Source organism: Podarcis pityusensis, assembly GCF_964106645.2.
Source record: "Podarcis pityusensis genome assembly, chromosome: 14".
NCBI classification, from domain to species: Eukaryota; Metazoa; Chordata; class Lepidosauria; order Squamata; family Lacertidae; genus Podarcis; species Podarcis pityusensis.
This window is the reverse complement of record NC_138039.1, coordinates 267,469-287,309: the sequence shown is the minus strand read 5'-3', so window position 1 is coordinate 287,309 and position 19,841 is coordinate 267,469. Positions and strand designations below refer to the sequence as shown.

The window sequence follows — 19,841 nt, the reverse complement described above, 5'->3', positions numbered from 1 at the left end:
AGATTCTCTCATCCACACCAAAACACAGAAGGATGGCAGGCAGAGGTGGACTCGATCCTCCCAAACTGCAACCTTGGCAGGTAAGATTTCATATTTGGAATAAATCTTTCCTTCGGGCTAATATATTGGATGATGACACACATCCATAGAATGAATACACCTCTAACAGCATTTAGCTCTCCCAATATAACAAATGTCCTTTTCAGTGCTTCCCTGTTTTCCATTGCCTTCATGTTGGAGCCAGAATCAATACATTCCCTGTACTTCCCCTTCAAGTTGCAGAGGTGGAAGTATCTCCTCCTGCACTTCCTCAAACAGAAATGTCACCTCTTTGTCGAACTCAACAATGTTGTGGAAGGAGCTGCATGTTCTGCTGTCCTATGTGTTTGTGATGCTGAAATGTCAGGAGTAGTGAAGAAGGAGGCATGTTAAACTGGGCCTCGTGATCTGTTAATATCAGAAAGATCGTATGTTTTTATTCAGGAAGAACCTCTCCAGAACATCCCTTTGGCAACATCTCACCATTTGACATTGCACAAACCACTGGTGTTTGTTTCTCTGCACCCTAAATTAATATTTTTCTATAAAACCACTGAAAAACCTCCAACATTAAAAACTTCCCTGCAATATGAGTACTTTAAAAACCCTGAATAGATGGCAAGCCTCATAATGCATTCCATATAAAAATGGTTCTGAAACTAGACTTGTTTCATTATCCATGTGATAATGCACAAAGTCAGGAAGAGAAAGGAGAAATATGAAGAATGCATTTGAAATTATATAGCTTTGTTTCTACCACTGGCTGTGAAAGCATTTTGTCCACCAATAACAACTATCTTTTACAGCCTGCAGTTGTTTCTGCACCAAAAACGAACTTATATGGCTGTTTTAAATGTAATTGCACTTCCCTCCCAAAGCCAGGTGAGCAAGGCAGTGCATTCCATACCAGCCTTGGGGAAGGAGACACAAGGCCACTGGGTGCATCCCAGAGGCCAGCAAAGAAGGGGCCCCCTTGCTTCCCAGGCTGTGCGGAGATCATGACAGGGCTCTGGGAACATCCCTGGGTCCTCCTACAACCTTCCCAGAGCCTAGGATGCCCCTCCCCACCTTGTGGAGGGCAGTTCCAGGGGTTCTGGCCTTTGCACGATTTTTCCTTTGCACATGGAACCCCAGAGCTGAATCCTCAAATACTTAAGTGCCTGCCAAAGTGTACTTCCCAGAAATCTATATGTGCTCCAATGTTGGACCACACCATTTTTTACTCCTTTCCATTGTGTGACATATATTGAGTGATACTTTTTCCTTTCTAAAACCAATAAAGTGTCTCCCTTTTTACTTTTTGAACTTTGACTTGTTTTATGCTGTCTAGCTCCTGTCTTTCCTGAGGAGCATCTCCTTCAACAACAGTGCTGGGGACTTTGTGTCTTTTGATGAGAATGGGGAATTGGCAGCTGGATTTGATGTTCTGAACTGGGTTACTTTCCCCAACCAAACCTTCTTGCGAGTGAAAGTAGGAAAGACAGAACCACAGAAATCCCACGATGTTGACTTCAGCATGGATGAAGAAGCCATCACATGGCACAAAGCATTCAGTCAGGTGGGAATGGACTCTTGGTTTTTCATAAAGGGAACATTTTTATTATTATTCAGAATACAGTGGTACCTTGGGTTAAGAACTTAATTCGTTCTGGAGGTCCTTTCTTAACCTGAAACTGTTCTTAACCTGAAGCACCACTTTCGCTAATGAGGCCTCCCGCTGCCACCGCACCGCCACTGCATGATTTCTGTTCTTATCCTGAAGCAAAGTTCTTAATCCGAGGTACTATTTCTGAGTTAGCAGAGTCTATAACCTGAAGTATCTGTAACCCGAAGCGTCTGTAACCCAAGGTACCACTGTAAAAATACAAGAATAAGGTATGGTTTTAATAACATTCTTAAGTTCAGTTATTGCATGAAGGAAATACTACAAGAGAGTAAAATCTCCTGCCAGTCTTAGCCAGGTCACATTAATGTAGGACTAAAGGTAAAAGGGAAGGCAAATGACCCCTTAATGATTAAGTCCATTGTAGTGCTTGTCTTGCTTTTCAGGCGATGTCTGTAGGCGATGTCTGCAGTTTTTCTGCAGACACCTTTCCAGAAAATGTGGCCATCATGACTAAACTGCTTCTGGCACAAGAGAACACCGTGATGAATGCCAGAGTGCAGGGAAACTTTGTTTACCTTCCCACCACAGTGGTACCTATATATCAACTTGCACTGCTAGGTTGGCAGAAGCTGGGACAGAGCAACGGGAGCTCACCCTGTTGTGTGGATTTGAATCGTTGACCTTCTGATCAACAAGGGGCTCAGTGGTTTAGACCACAGCACCACCGGAGTCCCTAATGTAGGAGTAAATCCTATGTTACCAAACAACACTTATTTTTCAGAAGACAAGGGGAGGATAAGTTGTTCATTGGTGCTGAAGGAAGCGTTTTTGTCTTGTAGTGTTTCTCTGAGCTTAATGTATATGCTTCCCATTTTGCCTTCTCTGCCAACTCCCTGTATTTCAGAATAGGTTGTCTTTCCCTGTCCTCTTACCACCCACCGTCTTATACAAATGAAAAATTTAGTTTCCCTTCTGTTTCACTCCCAGTATTTATATTACAATTTATTCATGCATACACCACTTTTCTGGAATAACATGAATCTGCCAAGTGATCTCATCTCTCTGGCTCAAACTGTGTTCTTTACCATGCAAAAGGGAGCTTCCTCTCCTCTCTTTCTGGCTAGGTGTTGCCCCTTGGTTTGTGCAATGATCGGTGCCAGCCAGGCTACAGCCGGAAAAAGAAGGAGGGGTGGCCATTTTGTTGCTATGACTGCGCTTCATGTCCAGATTGGATGATTTCAAATGAAACAGGTAGGAGACATCATCTGCTCTTTTATAAAATGCTTCCTAGTCTATTTCAACAGTTTTCCCTTATTAACAGTTCAGTACTCCAAAGAGAACAGCAGTTGCACTCAGATCTGGAAGAAAGAAGACTGACACAGGGAGTTGGGGAAACTAGAGCCACAGCTTTAACATTGACAAAGTAGATCTGTGGAAATAGGTGTGGATCATGCACAGTGTTCTTTTCCTGCTCCCCACCTGCCACAATTTGTGGAGTCAGGGAAGACTTGCCTAACCCTCCATGCCCAGAGTTTTAGGGCTGAGAGCCAGAAACACAAAATCGAATTCTGCTGCTCCAAGGTAGCATAGTGGGCTTCTCACTTTTCAGTAGAGATGACTGTTCGCTCTTTCAATGGTCCCATATTAACAGTCATCAATACTTTGCTTCCTAAATTCCTGATGATGTGATTGATAGCACCTACAGTCATACCTCGGGATACAGCAGCTTCAGTTTGTGTTTTTTTCAGGTTGCGGACTGCCGAAACCCGGAAGTACCGGAATGGGTTACTTACGGGTTTTGGCAGTCATGCATATGCATAAACCCCGAATCGCAACCCTCGCGTGCGTAGACGGGCAGACATGGGTTGTGAACGCTCCGGGTTGCGAACATGCATCCCGCACGGATCATGTTCACAACCCGAGCATCTTCTGTATATGATTTATGAAGAAAAAGAAAAACCAGAAACACAAAATCAAATTCTGCTGCTCCAAAGTATCAATACTTTGATTCCTAAATTCATGGTGATTTGATTGATACCACCTTTATGGTTTTTGAAAAAGAAAATACCCATTGCATTTTACTGGTTTCCACTTATCTCTGATACTTGTTTAGAACTAACTGATGGCTTAGAATTGTGTTTTGGGGGCAGAACAATATTTCTTTCAAAGGAAATTTGAGATACCATTGGGGATGGAGGAATACATTACAAAGAATGAAACATGCCTGTAGGAATAGGTTGCCTTGTTTGTTGGAAGTCATATATCATTCATTTGATTTTTTTAGATACGGATTATTGTTTCAAATGCCAAGAAGGTCAATTTCCAAACCACAACAGAGATCAATGCATTCCCAAGAGTCAACATTTTCTTTCCTACGCAGAACCTTTGGGATTCACATTAGCTGCCTTGGCTCTGCTCTTCGCTCTGGTCACAGCCTTGGTCCTTGGCGTCTTCTCTAAGAACAGGGACACTCCCATTGTCAAAGCCAACAACCGGGACCTCACCTACACTCTGCTCCTTGCCCTCTTGCTCTGCTTCCTCTGCTCCTTGCTCTTCATTGGCCAGCCTCACCCAGTGAGCTGCTCTTTACGACAAACGGCCTTTGGCATCATCTTCTCCATTGCGGTGTCTTGTGTCTTGGCCAAAACCATCACGGTGGTTCTGGCCTTCATGGCCACCAAACCAGGATCCAGGGTGAGGAAATGGGTGGGGAAATCTCTGGCCAACTCTGTTCTTCTGGGTTGCTGCTCACTTCAGGCCAGTATTTGTGCTGTTTGGCTCTGTACGGCTCCTCCCTTCCCAGATGTGGACATGGACTCTCTGGCGGAGGAAATCATTGTGGAATGCAACGAAGGCTCTGCCCCCATGTTTTATTGTGTCCTGGGGTACCTGGGATTCCTGGCCATGGTCAGCTTCACCATGGCTTTCCTGGCCAGGAAGTTGCCCAACAGTTTCAACGAAGCCAAGTTCATCACTTTCAGCATGTTGGTGTTCTGCAGCGTTTGGCTGTCCTTTGTTCCCTCTTATCTGAGCACCAAAGGAAAGCAGATGGTGGCTGTGGAGATCTTCTGCATCTTGGCCTCCAGTGCAGGCCTGCTCGCTTGCATCTTCTTCCCCAAATTGTACATAATCATTCTAAGGCCTGACTTGAACAGCAAAGACCACTTGATTCTGAGGAGCAAATAGGAGTCAACTTGCATTGATGCCTTTAATTCTTGCATTATTAGAAAATGTAGATATTTGTTGGAATAAAACTGGTGAAGGAAATCCCTCGTGTGTCCCAATTCTTATCTTTTTTCATAATCAGTTTTTTCTCTCCTCTCTTGTCACTGTCTATTTACATACAGCATTTTTCACAATCTGTGCTGAAAGTGGTTCACACAAAATTCAAAGTCTAAACACAGTGTGTATATATATATATATATATATGAACTTTGGGAGAACATGCTACATCCAGTCCATGGTACATCTAGTCCTGCATCCTGTTCTCACAGGGGCCAACGAGATTATCATTAATACTAGTATTTTTTCAATTTGTATACCATCCTTCATTTATGGTTACAGTTACTGTACCCCATCACATTGATTGGGTTTCCCCTGCCATTTTTGGTAGCTTCCAACATATATAAAAACATAATAAAACATTACGCACTTGAAGGCTTATCGATACAGGGCTGCCTTCAGATGTTTTTTATATTGGTATTCATCTCCTTGACATCTCATGGGAGGGCGTTCTCCAGGGAATGCCCCACTACCCATAAGGCCCTCTGCCTGGTTCCCTGTAACCTCACGTCTCGCAGTGTCAAGGACTGGGCAGAGGAGGAATGGTGGAGACTGCCTCTCCAGCCCTATCCTTCCAGGGAAGAGGAAGAAGAAGACAGTTTAGATTTAGAACAGGACTTGAGAGAGGTCACAGCTCAGAGGCAAATGAGGGGGGAAGTTGGGAAATAATTATTTGGGAAATAATGGGAGAGGAAGAGGAGGAGGAAGTGGGGGGGAGACAGTTGATGAACAAAATTTATTGTTAAGATGACATGTAGAACAATTAAGTAGTGCAATAAATCATCAAAATACGGAACTTGGAAGGCTGGGGGCCGAATTGCAGAGGCGTTCAGTGAAACACCCCAATGACACCCCCCCCCCCCGAAATTCAATGGAGAGACATATGAGTTCCTTGGGTTTAAAGCGAATGTGAACATGTTTTTCAAGGTGAGGGAAGATGATTTTCAGACAGACCAGCAATGCTTTGTTGTATGATTAATCTTCTGGAAAGAGTTGCCAGGTGATTTATTGATTAATCAGCGTCCTTGTTTGTTGAGATTGGACAGCTTTATGACTCACCTCAAGTCCATGTTCCAGGACCCGAAGCAGAAACCTGCATGTACACAAAAGTTACTGAAGCTGAAGCAGGGGTCTAACTCAGTAATGGGGTGCAGTACAGAGTTTAGTTTGCTGTTGCAGGAGCTAGTGTGGAATCAGGAAGCCTTGATGGCTATTTACCATACAGGGCTGAGGGAAACCCTCTTGGATGAGTTTGCAAGAATGGACCCCCCCCCCCCCCAGTTCCCTGGAGGCGTTGATGCAAGCGGCCTTGAGGTTTGATCAGAGGAAGCAGCAGAGTTGTGAGCCCTCATCGACTCAGGTTCCTCAGCAGATTTTCTTGATGTTGAATTTGCTAAGGAACAGGGCATACCCATGCAGAAACTGTCGGATCCTTTGGAAGTACAGACCATTGATGGAAGACCCCGGTGTCTGGGGTGATTTCTCACACTACTGTGCTGTTGTCCCTGGAGCTCCCAGCTCGTCGAGAGCAAGCTACCTTCCACTTGGCAAAGTTGGCCACATTTTCTACCTCCCCTTAACCGGTGTACAAGGATACACCAGTTGTTGTTGTTGCTGCTCTTGGTGTTACACCACTGAGGTCCAAAATCCTAAAAATCACGCCTCTGTTGGTGACATACATACACGTGAGGAAAATGGGGCATGTGTGATTGAGCAAGAGATTTGGAAAAACTAGAGAGCTCCCTTCAGATTACCGGATTGCAGGTGGGCTGCTTGCTTTCCTGTGACTCGCCATTCCCAGTGCACCACTCAACAAGAAATAAGTATGATTATTTTGCTTATTATTTTGTCTCACAGAACACAATGCTCCACGGAGATAACGTCGGAACTAGTAATTATCTCAGATTGCTGGGTTTCATCATCCATCTTGCCAAATCTCATCTAAGACCATGAACACAGTCAGAGTGTAAAGCTTATATCAAATAAACGCTGTGAAATTCAGAGCCCCAGTGAGAAATTCTGAACACACAGGATCTCATGGGTCAGATCTTTGGCACATCCCATTTATCAAAATAATCCAGAGCCAATAAACCTAATGCAATTTATGGTGGATGAGAGATAAATTTGCCGTTCTGCATAACTGTTGGTCAAGATGAGAGGAGCATTTCTGCTGCTGCTCCTTCTCTTCCTGTGGCTCCAGATGCCTCCAACTGAGTGCAAGGAAGACTCCGAGAGATGCACCATGACGGATCCTGTCCAGCTTCCATACCAGAATTATCAGAGAGGGGACCTGATCATTGGAGGAATTATTAATACTTTTGGCTATGCATCTGAAGAAAAAGATTTCCAGGACCATCCAAACACAGAATTTACAGATCAACTTTTGTAAGGAAATAACTATATCCTTTATAGTGTACACTTCTATATGCTGCTATAGGCTACAACTACACCATACAAACCATGGCATGTTCAGAAAATGTTTGACTTCTTTTCCATGTAAGAAGGTTAAAAATACAGTTTATTCTTTTTATATTGTGATAATAGCATCTTCTCCTATGTTGCTTTATTCCTCATCTGGAGGTTTCTGTCTTCTGACTCTTTTGCTTTCTCCACACCTGATCTCATACTTGATCCTCTTCCTCCCTCTGTGTTTCCTTCCACACCAAGGATGGATGATTTTACTTTGCAGCAAAGCTTGATCCCCTCATTCACAATCAGCATCATTTAATCTGACTGTCTCAGATGCTGTGATATCATAGATTCTGGATTATATTCCCTGTTGTACCATTTAAACAATCTTGGGTAAAAAAAACACCCCTGAAGTGTTGCAAACTTCTCCCCCCCAACCCTCCCCCAAAGTATCTAACTGAGGTTTATGCAAAGCAGACCAACTGAAATTCATACCTCTAGGTTTGTCTGATCTATTAAACGCAAGAGATAAGAGAAATTTTGTGTGTGTGTTACAAGAATGTTCTGCACAAAATGCTTTTTAGAGGTTGTTGTTGTTTAGTCGTTTAGTCATGCCTGCCTCTTTGTGACCCCATGGACCAGAGCACGCCAGGCACTCCTGTCTTCTACAGCCTCCCGCAGTTTGGTCAAACTCATGCTGGTAGCTTCGAGAACACTGTCCAACCATCTCGTCCTCTGTTGTCGCTGTCTCCTTGCGCCCTCCATCTTTCCCAACACCAGGGTCTTTTCCAGGGAGTCTTCTTTTCTCATGAGGTGGCCAAAGTATTGGAGCCTCAGCTTCAGGATCTGTCCTTCCAGTGAGCACTCAGGGCTGATTTCCTTCAGAATGGATAGGTTTGATCTTCTTGCAGTCCATGGGACTCTCAAGAGTCTCCTCCAGCACCATAATTCAAAAGCATCAATTCTTCAGCGATCAGCCTTCTTTATGGTCCAGCTCTCACTTCCATACATCACTACTGGGGAAACCATAGCTTTAACTATACGGACCTTTGTTGGCAAGGTGATGTCTCTCCTTTTCAAGATGCAGTCTAGGTTTGTCATTGCTTTTCTCCCAAGAAGCAGGTGTCTTTTAATTTTGGGACTGCTGTCACCATCTGCAGTGATCATGGAGCCCAAGAAAGTAAAATCTCTCACTGCCTCCATTTCTTCCCCTTCTATTTGCCAGGAGGTGATGGGACCAGTGGCCATGATCTTAGTTTTTTTGATGTTGAGCTTCAGACCATATTTTGTGCTCTCATCTTTCACCCTCATTAAGAGGTTCTTTAATTCCTCCTCACTTTAGATCCTATATTCCTAAAGCTGACTGAATACTGATCATGGATTTCCATTATCAAGTGTTGGCATCCACAATGCATATGAGATTTTTTGCTTATTTGTGTTATTTAATCTTTTGGAATTTGCTGGAAAAAGCCAAAAAAAATGAATACCTCTGACACATTGTACAACTTTTTTATTAGTTCAACACTGAAGTACTACCAGAATACCCTCTCCCTGGTGTTTGCTGTGAAAGAAATCAATGAGAATCCCAACATCGTACCAAATATGAGCTTTGGGTTCCACCTCTATGATAGCTTTGTGAATACAAGGATGACTTATCAGAACACCCTGAAACTTCTGTCCATCACAGAAAGGATTTTCCCCAACTTCAAATGTGACAAGAAAAGAAATATTATAGCTGTTATTGGAGCACTTGACTCTGACATCTCCCTTCACATGACTACAATCTTAGGCATCTACAAGATTCCACAGGTATAACAATGGTAATAGTAATATAGTAATAGTAATATGGCACCATCTGACTGGGTTGAGCCAGCCACTCTGGATAGCTTCAACTAAGTTATAAAACTACAGTATAGCATCAAACATTAAAAAACTCCCCAATACAGGGCTGCCTTCAGATGTCTTCTAAAAGTCAGTTGTTTATTTCCTTGAAATCAGATAGGAGAGTGTTCCACAGGGTGGGTGCTAGCACTGAAAAGGCCCTCTGCCTGGTTCCCTGTAACTTCATTTCTCACAATGAGGGGACCACCAGAAGGCCCTCAGATCTGGACCTCAGTGTCTGGGATGGATGATGGGGTGAAGATGCTCCTTCACTTATACTGTGCTGAGGCCGTTTAGGGCTTTCAAGGTCAGCACCAACATTTTGAATTGTTCTCAGAAACGTACTGGGAACCAATGTAGATACTTTCTCACTGGTTTTATAAGGGTCTCGGCAGCCACTCCCAGTCACCAGTCTAGCTGCCGCATTCTGGATTGATTGCAGTTTCCAAACCACCTTCCAAGGCAGCCCCACGTAGAATGTATTTCAGTATTCATAATGGTAAATAGTGAGTATGTGAGCTGTGAAGCTTTTCTGCCTCTGGTACAATAATTATCTTCTGGTATTCCATAATTTCTTTTTACCTTGGTTCATTTTTCTGAAAAAAGAAGTGATAAAGAAAAATACAAAACTTGTTCAAAAGTGTCTGGTTTTCTCATGTTTTTGATAAAAAAATCATACCTGGAAAAATAAATAGTTCACTCACTGATATTCATGCACCAGTAGGAATCCTCCTCCCAGGAAGATGCACAACACCAGTTGCGAGAGGGCAGAGAAACGATGCTACCCAGCTACTGCTGGAGATACGCACTAGGTTATGGTGAAGTCAACATGCATCCATAAATGGATTCTTCCCTCTTTTTGCCTTTTTCTATTCCACAAGGATGTTGAAGGAATGACCGTGATGGCCCCTCCCAACCAGCTGGTTTGATTTCTTCAAGTACTAGTTGATCTGTGAAGGTCCACTTCTCTCTGTGTCTTATGTTTCCAATCTCAAGGGATGACCACAAAATTGGTGGTGCCCCGCCCCCCATTCTAAAAGGCCTCGCAAGAATAAATCAGCATTTCAGTGTTCATTTCTCCTATTTTTGTAAGCATTTTTGCCTAATCCACAAATTTTCCAGCAATTTCTCCATGGTAGTATATTTTTGAATTTTATTTTGACTAAGAATGACACTTTTATGACCAGTGTCTCTTAATATATGCATTTATTTTTGGTTGGAGAAGGGAAGTGCAAAATTCAGAAGAGAAGAAATGTCAACAGATAGTTGCATTTTGGTTCACAAATTGTTTCTGGAATTCTGAGTTAGGTAAATTTTCATTCAAATGTGAACCCAACTGAATTTCTCTCCTATCCCTTGCCGTGTCTCATCAGAAAGGGATGTTGCTTGTCCATATGTTGCCCACTAGCCCAAGCCTCTATAACTCAATGGTCAAGCATGACCACTTGGAGTCCAGGAAGTTCTGGAGGGCCATGAAGTGAAGCATGATGTCCAGGTACAAAGAGTTTCTGGACAGACACTCCATCCACAGTTTCGTTGAGCTTTACTTTCTTCCTTCCAAAGATGCAGAACTTGAAGGAAAATGTCCATAGCTTGCACTAGTTTAGTGGTGTATTTCAGGACAAAGTATAGGAAAATGTGAAGGCCTTATTTTGTTACCTTCTATGGGGAGGGGGAATGAATAATAATAAACTGAAGAAGAAGAAGAAGAAGAAGAAGAAGAAGAAGAAGAAGAAGAAGAAGAAGAAGAAGATCCCTCAATTGTCTGGGGCTTTCCATGGAATTAGATGACATTATCTAGTACTTTTAAGGGACGCGGGTGGCACTGTGGGTAAAACCACAGTGCCTAGGACTTGCCGATCGTATGGTCGGCGGTTTGAATCCCCGCGGCGGGGTGAGCTTCCGTCTTTTTTCGGTCCCAGCTCCTGCCCACCTAGCAGTTCGAAAGCACCCTTAAAGTGCAAGTAGATAAATAGGTACCGCTTTATAGCGGGAAGGTAAACGGCGTTCCGTGTGCTGCTCTGGTGCTGGCTCACCAGAGCAGCGATGTCACACTTGCCACATGACCCGGAAGTGTCTGAGGACGGCGCTGGCTCCCGGCCTCTAGAGTGAGATGAGCGCACAACCCTGGAGTCTGACAAGACTGGCCCGTACGGGCAGGGGTACCTTTACCTTTACCTTATCTAGTACTTTACTGCAGAACCGAAGTAGTTAATCAAAAGGGTAAGTCTCCGAAGAAAATGACAGTATTGTTGGCATAAGAGAACTAAAGATTTGAGCCATAATAATAATAATAATAATAATAATAATAATACAATATAATAATAATAATAATAATAATAATAATAATAATAATAATAATGGCTTCCAACAAAATATTAAAAATACAATTAAACATCAAACATTAAAAACTTCCCTAAACAGGGGTTCCTTCAAGAAGTCTTTTAAAAGTCAGGTAGTTGACTTGACATCTGATGGAAGGGCGTTCCACAGGGCGGCCTCATAGTTCTAATATCACTTAAGAACTATTTCATTTTCTACATACTTCATTATAAATGATAAACCTGACCAAGATGTTGTCAGTGATGAATAATGGAGTCAGTGGTTTTATGTTATAAGACTTCTAAAACAAGGAATTTGTACTTCCATTCATTCAAATTCCTCCGATATACAAAACTATAGAATAAATTCAATAAATTCTCATGGTATCCACTTCAGGCAGTTATGTGGGGTGAATCCTAACCCTTTGCTATGACTCTCCCATTTTTGTGAGACTGATTTCTTCCTTAGATTGCTTATTGTGTATTAGCTCCAATGAGGAGGACCGAGTTGCAACTCCAAACCTTCTTCCGGACGGTGCCCAATGAGAAATATCAATATGCTGGGATTGTCAAGCTACTTCTTCATTTCCAATGGACGTGGGTCGGACTTGTTGCATCAGATGATGAAAATGGAGAGAAGTTTGTGCAAATCTTAGGGCCAGTGCTTTCCCAGCACCGAGTCTGCACAGCCTTCAAGGAAAAAGTACCATCCTTATCTCAAGGGGTAGATCATTTCATCTCACTGGATCTCATTCAAGCTAAGTTCTCTTTCCTGATGGACTCAGACGTCAATATATTAGTGCTATGTGCAGAACCTCAAACTACTGCAGCTGTGAAATTGATGATTTATTTTTCTTCATTATCTGAAGATATTGCAGAGAATTCTGCAGGCAAAGTGTGGATTTTGACAGCCCAATGGGCCTTCTCATCAGATACAATGCAAAGGTATTACGATATTCAAGTCTTTGATGGTGCCCTGTCTTTTGCAATTCACACAGAAAAAGTCCAGGGATTTACAGAATTCCTTCAGACCCTAAATCCTAACTCTCCAAATGGAGATGGGTTCCTCCAGACTTTTTGGAAAAAGGCATTCAACTGTAAATTTTCAGTTTCCAATGACCCCAATGAAATCAGAGACACATGCACTGGAAAAGAGAGTCTGGAGAGCCTTCCTGGGCACATTTTTGAAATGACCATGACTGGTCAAAGTTACAGTACCTATAATGCGGTTTATGCCATTGCATATACTTTGCATAAGATTCTCTCATCCAGACCAAAATACAGAATGATGGCAGGCAGAGGTGGACTCGATCCTTCAAACCTGCAACCTTGGCAGGTAAGACTTCATATTCAGAATAAATCTTTGCTTGGGACTAATATATTGAATGATGACAGACGTGTAAAACAAATGTTCTTTTCGGTGCTTCCCTGTTTTCCCTTGCCTTCAATTTGGAGCCAGAATCAATATATTCCCTGCATTTCCCCTTCAAGTTGCAGAGGTGGAAGTATCTCCTCCTGCTCTTCCTCAAACAGAAATGTCACCTCTTTGTAGAACTCAACAATGTTGTGGGAGGAGCTGCATGTTCTGCTGCCCTATGTGTTTGTGATGCTGATATGCCAGGAGTGGTGAAGAAGAGGCATGTGAAAGTGGGACTCATGATGTGTTAATATCAGAAAGATGGTATGATTTTGTACAGGATAAACCACTCCAGTACTTTCTTCAGGCAGTTCTTCTCACCTGTTGACATTGCACATACCACTGTTGTTTGTCTCTCAGCACCCTATAATAATATTTTTCTATAAAACCACTGAAAAACCTCCAACATTAAATATTTCCTCCAATATGAGTACTTTAAAGAATGAATAGACGCCAATCTTCATAATGCATTCTGTATAAAATGGTTCTGAATCTAGACATGTTTCATTATCCATGTGATAATGTGCAGAGTCAGGGAAGAGAATGGACAAATATCAAGAATGAAGAATGCATTTGAAATTATTTAGCTATGTTTCTACCCCTGACTGCCAAAGCATTTCGTCTATATTCTAGAGCCTGCAATTCTTTCTGAACCAAAGAGGCACTTATACGGCTATTTAAAATGTAATTGCGCTTCCCTCCCAAAGCCAGGTGAGTGTTGGGAGTTTCCATTCCACCTTTAGTTGCAGACATGGGATTGTTACATGGCACATGTCTGTTTACATTCCAGCACAGTTTGCTAGCATTAGCAGAACTTCTGCTGTATTGCTTTTGCTTTGACTCTCTCTCTGAGAAGTCGGCAAGGAGAGACAACAGGTTTCTTTGTCTTGATTTATGATTAATAAATCCATAGTTCATAGTATCAGCCTCTTCTGTTTGTGCAGTTTACACTGCTGAATATAGTGTGCTCAAGTCCAGGAGGCTTGAGTCACTGATTCATGTTGGAGCCATATGAAGTCGATGTATCCTTGCAGTGGCACGGCCGGAAGGAGACAATCCAGCTGGGGGCTAGCCAGCTGGCCTTTCGACCCCCACACAGTGAGCAAGGCAGTGCATTCCATGCCACCTTGGGGACGGAGACACAAGGCCTCTGGAAGGCTAGGAGAAAAGGTGCCCCCTTGCTTATCAGGCTGTGAGGAGGTCAGGACAAGTCTCTGGGAGCTTCCCAAGGCCTTCCTGCAACCTTCCCAGAGCCTAGGATGCCCCTCTCTGCCTTGCGCTGGGCACTTCCAGGGGTTCCTAATTTTGCACGATTTTGCCTTTGCACATGGACCCCCAGAAAGGAAGCCGTATATAAGTGCCTGGCCAAGTCTACTTCCTAGAAATCCATATGTGCTCCAAAGGTGGACCACACCATTTTTGACTCCTTTCCATTGTGTGACATATATTGATTGATACTTTTCATATGCCTTGTTTTCTTCTGTCTAGCTTCTCTCTTTCCTGAAGAGCATCTCCTTCAACAACGGTGCTGGGGACTTTGTGTCTTTTGATGAGAATGGGGAATTGGCAGCTGGATTTGACGTTATTAACTGGGTTACTTTCCCCAACCAAACCTTCTTGCGAGTGAAAGTAGGAAAGATAGAACTACAGGAATCACACTATGTTGACTTCAGCATGGATGAAGAAGCCATCACATGGCACAAAGCATTCAATCAGGTGGGAGTGGACTCTTGGTTTTCTAAAAAGGTAGCATTTTTATTAATATTAAGAATACAAATTCAAGAATAAGGTCCGGTGTTAATAACATTCTTAAGTTCCGTTATTGCATGAAGGGGTTACTACAAGGGAGTAAGCTCTCCTGCCGATCTTAGCCAGGTCACATTAATGTAGGACTGGAGGTAAAAGGGAAGGCAATTGACCCCTTAATGGTTAATTCCAGTCAAAAGGGACTATGGGGTTGTAGCGCTCATCTCCCTTTTCAGGCCAAGGGAGCCAGCCTTTGTCTGCAAACAGCTTTCCAGGACATGTGGCCAGCATGACTAAACCGCTTCTGGCACAACAGAACACTGTGACGAATGCCAGAGTGCACGGAAACGTTGTTTACCTTCCCACCACAGCGGTACCTATTTATTGACTTGCACTGGTATGCTTTCAAACTGCTAGGTTGGCAAGAGCTGGGACAGAGCAACAGGAGCTCACCCTGTTGTGTGGATTTGAATCTTTGACCTTCTGATCAACAAGGAGCTCAGTTGTTTAGACTACAGGACCACCTGAGTCCCTGTGTAGGAGTAAATCCTGTGTTACCAAACAACACACATATCTCAGAAGTATAAGTTACCCACTTGCGAAGAAGAAGAAGAAGAAGAAGAAGAAGAAGAAGAAGAAGAAGAAGAAGAGGAGGAGGAGGAGTTTGGATTTGATATCCTGCTTTATCACTACCCTGTGGAGTCTCAAAGTGGCTAACATTCTCCTTTCCCTTCCTCCCTCCCTCACAACAAACACTCTGTGAGGTGAGACACTTCAAAGAAGTGTGACTAGCTCAACATCACCCAGCAGCTGCATGTGGAGAAGCGGGGAAGTGAACCCAGTTCACCAGATTACGAGTCCTCTGCTCTTAACCACTACACCACACTGGCTCTCAATGAAGGAAGAGTACTTGTCTTGTAGTGTTTCTCTGAGCCTAATGTATATGCTTTCTATTTTGCCATCTCTGCCAACTCCCTGTAATTCATAATCTGTTGTCTTTCCTAGTCTCCTTTCCACCCACCATCTCATACAGATGAAATATTCAATTTCTCTTCTACTTGACTCCCAATATTTATAAAGCAATTTATTCACACATACAAAACCATTCTGGAATAAGATGAATCTGCCAAATGATCTCATCTTTTTGGTTCAAACTGTGTTCTTTACCATGCAAAAGGGAGCTTCCTCTTCTCCTCTCTTTCTGGCTAGGTGATGCCCCTTGGTTTGTGCAATGATCGGTGCCAGCCAGGCTACAGCCGGAAAAAGAAGGAGGGGCTGCCATTTTGTTGCTATGATTGTGCTTCATGTCCGGATGGGATGATTTCAAATCAAACGGGTAGGAGACATCAGCTGCTCTTTTTAAAAATGCTTCCTAGTCTATTTCAACAGTTTCCCCTTAATAACAGTTCAGTACTCACTCCTAAACAGGACAGCAGTTGCACTCAGATCTGGAAGAAAGAAGACAGACACAGAGAGTGGGGCAAACTAGAGCCACAACTTTAACCTTGACAAAGTAGATTTGTGGAAATAGGTGTGGATCATGTCCAGTGTTCTCTGCCTGCTCCCCACCTGCCACAATTTGTGGAGTCAGGGAAGACTTGCCTCTCCCTCCATCCCCAGAGTTTTAGGGGTGAGAGCCAGAAACACCTAATCAAATTCTGCTGCTCCAAGATATCATAGTGGGCTTCTCACTTTTCAACAGAGATAACCGTTTTCTGGACAATAGCCATACGAGAAATATGTAAAATAACTAAGCAAGTATTAGACATCACCCCAGAATTGGCCCTACTAAACATCTTCCAAGACAACAGTGCCCATTTACACCACAAAGAACTCATAACCCACCTGCTCTCAGCAGCCAGAAACACCATAACCAGACACTGGAGAGACCTGTCAGGAGTAAGCATGGACCAATGGTACCAAATAGTATGGGAAACAGCCCTACTAGAAAAATTAACTAATAAACTGAAACTGACACGGGGACAAACAGAAGAAGACGCCTTCACCCCGGTATGGCTCCCCTTTATCACATACACAGCCCAACAAGACAATGACAATAATCCACCAACAGCATACAAATCAATATGGCTAACCTGATCCAAAACACCCACCCACCTCACTCACACACGAAAACAAAGATCACCACAGCCAATCACACCCTAGGCCAACCCCAACCTCTCTCACCGCCAAAGGAACACAAGTGAACAACACAAGCAACGCTGACACCAAACTCTACATACATTAAGCATAATAGAAACATCGCCACCTGACCCCACCCCCATCCATCTTCCCTCCCGCCACCCCCTTTCTTCCCCCCCATTTTCTTTCTTTCTTCTCCCCCTAATGTCTCAACAAATGAAACGGATTTGTAAAAATGTTACATGGGGAAAAAAAATACACGAGGCATTACACTTACTTCTGTAAAACAAGAAAATCTTTAATAAAATATATATTTAAAAAAACAACAGAGATGACCGTTTGCTCTTCCAACGGCACCATATTAACAATCGTCAATACTTTGCTTCCTAAATTCATGGTGATTTGATTGATACCACCTATATGGTTTATGAATAAAAAATACCCATTGCATTTTACTGGTTTCCACTTATCTCTGATACTTGTTTCCAAATAATTAATGGCTTAGAATTGTGTTTTGGGAGCAGAAGCAATATTTCTTTCAAAGGAAATTTGAAAGGCCATTGGAGAGGGAGGAATTGATTTCATTACAAAGAATGAAACAAGCCAGAAGAAAAAGGTTGCCTTGTTTGTTTGAACTCATATATCAATAATTTGATTTTTTTTAAGATACAGATTATTGTTTCAGATGCCAAGAAGGTCAATTTCCAAACAAGGACAGAGATCAATGCATTCCCAAGAGACAAAATTTTCTTTCCTTCGCAGAGCCTTTGGGATTCGCATTAGCTGCCTTAGCTCTGCTCTTCGCTCTGGTCACAGCCTTGGTCCTTGGCGTCTTCTCTAAGAATGGGGACACTCCCATTGTCAAAGCCAACAACCGGGACCTCACCTACACTCTGCTCCTTGCCCTCTTGCTCTGCTTCCTCTGCTCCTTGCTCTTCATTGGCCAGCCTCACCCAGTGAGCTGCTCTTTACGACAAACGGCCTTTGGCATCATCTTCTCCATTGCGGTGTCTTGTGTCTTGGCCAAAACCATCACGGTGGTTCTGGCCTTCATGGCCACCAAACCAGGATCCAGGGTGAGGAAGTGGGTGGGGAAATCTCTGGCCAACTCTGTTCTTCTGGGTTGCTGCTCACTTCAAGCCAGTATTTGTGCTGTTTGGCTCTGTACGGCTCCTCCCTTCCCAGATGTGGACATGAGCTCTCTGGCGGAGGAAATCATTGTGGAATGCAATGAAGGCTCTGCTCCCATGTTTTATTGTGTCCTGGGGTACCTGGGATTCCTGGCCATGGTCAGCTTCACGGTGGCTTTCCTGGCCAGGAAGTTGCCCGACAGTTTCAACGAAGCCAAGTTCATCACTTTCAGCATGTTGGTGTTCTGCAGCGTTTGGCTGTCCTTTGTTCCCTCTTATCTGAGCACCAAAGGAAAGCAGATGGTGGCTGTGGAGATCTTCTGCATCTTGGCCTCCAGTGCAGGCTTGCTCGCTTGCATCTTCTTCCCCAAATTGTACATAATCCTTCTGAGGCCCGACTTGAACAGCAAAGACCACTTGATTCTGAGGAGCAAATAAGAGTCAACTTGCATTGATGCCTTTAATTGTTGCATTATTAGAAAATGCAGACATTTATTGGAATAAAACTGGCCAAGGAAATCCCTTGTGTGTCCCAATTCTTATCTTTTTCATACTCAGTTTCTTCACCCCTCTTTTGTCACTGCGTTTTTCACAATCTGTGCTTAAAGTGGTTCGCACAAAAGTCTAAGTCTAAACTCTGATTTTCCAGGGACAGTTCCATAATTCCAAAAGCCATCATGGCTTCTGATTTGATCCTGGATTGTCCATATTTCCCAAGCCAGTTCTGCCAGCACCAACTCAGGGAGGAGGATGAGCCAGGGCTTGCCCTGAGTGGTGGCAACAGTGGAGGTGGCCAGGAAGCCTCCTCTTGCCTCTCCATGGCTGCCGCTGCTGACCTCCTCCCTTGGGCAGCTGCTGGGGAGCAGGTGGGGAGGAGAGGCTGTCACTGCCCAGGCCAACCCCGCAAGACGCACTGACTTTGAGGGGCAGGCAGAGGGCAGGGCTCCCCTGGGTGGGGAGAAAGGGGAAGGGGAGCAGAGGGGAGCACAAGGAGTCCGTACTGATTTCTACTGAATTGGCAAAAATACCTAATTGACTTCAACTGACAATTCAGAATATGTATAATTAATGACTTCACTGTGACTGTGATTTTACTGCATGTAATTGATGTTCATGAAACCAAGGCTTTATGTCTTTATGTCTTAAGATTTTATAGTTTTATGGCAGGATGCGTGGCTGGTTTGAGATGAGAAAGCCTGAGTAACAGAATGCAGGCCTGGCCTCTGACGCTGCCATCAGGATTTGAGATGCCTTTCACTCCTAATTTATTCCCAACATGAATTGAGCATTATGAGGATGAGAAAAACCCTGAATAGAAGAATCAGCTTTGGGTCCTATTCCAATCTGTCTGGAAACCGCCAAAATAGAAGTAGGAATGGGGGTATTTGTGGCACATTGACTGAGTCAAGAACCATGCTGACAGGAATTTCCCTAAGCCAATACGCATAGCCAAATTCTTTCGAGATCTCTATCATCAGCATTTGTCTAGATGCACAATGAAGAGATGTCCATACTCTTTCATTTTGCTTTTCTTATGAGCTGCTCCCTGTCGTTCAGCTCAGGCCTCAGCAGAATGATGTAGCATTTCGGAGAAAAGATGCAACCCAGTAATCCAGCACCGGATGATAAGATGGAGAAGATCTCCACAGCCACCATGTATTTCCCTTTAGTGCTTAGGTAAGTTGGGAGAAATGATGACCAAACACTGCAAAATGCCAACATGCTGAAGGTGATGAACTTGGCTTCATTGAAACTATCTGGCAACCTCCTGGCTAGAAAAGCCACAAAGAAGCTGACAAAGGCTAGCCAGCTCATATAGCCCAAGACACAGTAAAACATGGTAACTGATCCCTCATTACATTCCAGGATGA

At 43.4% G+C, this 19,841-nt stretch overlaps 1 protein-coding gene across 1 annotated transcript; it reads left to right on the top strand.

The window, feature by feature from the left end:
• The first annotated feature begins 5,801 nt into the window (after nucleotides 1-5,801).
• On the top strand, nucleotides 5,802-18,458 carry LOC308462445 (vomeronasal type-2 receptor 26-like). Its single transcript, XM_080980103.1, has 7 exons — nucleotides 5,802-5,854; nucleotides 7,128-7,312; nucleotides 8,854-9,145; nucleotides 12,008-12,874; nucleotides 14,444-14,671; nucleotides 15,911-16,037; nucleotides 17,507-18,458. Exons 1-7 carry the CDS (start codon nucleotides 5,843-5,845, stop codon nucleotides 18,406-18,408), a joined length of 2,613 nt encoding a protein of 870 aa, XP_080836229.1. The 5' UTR covers nucleotides 5,802-5,842; the 3' UTR covers nucleotides 18,409-18,458.
• The last annotated feature ends 1,383 nt before the right edge of the window (nucleotides 18,459-19,841 follow it).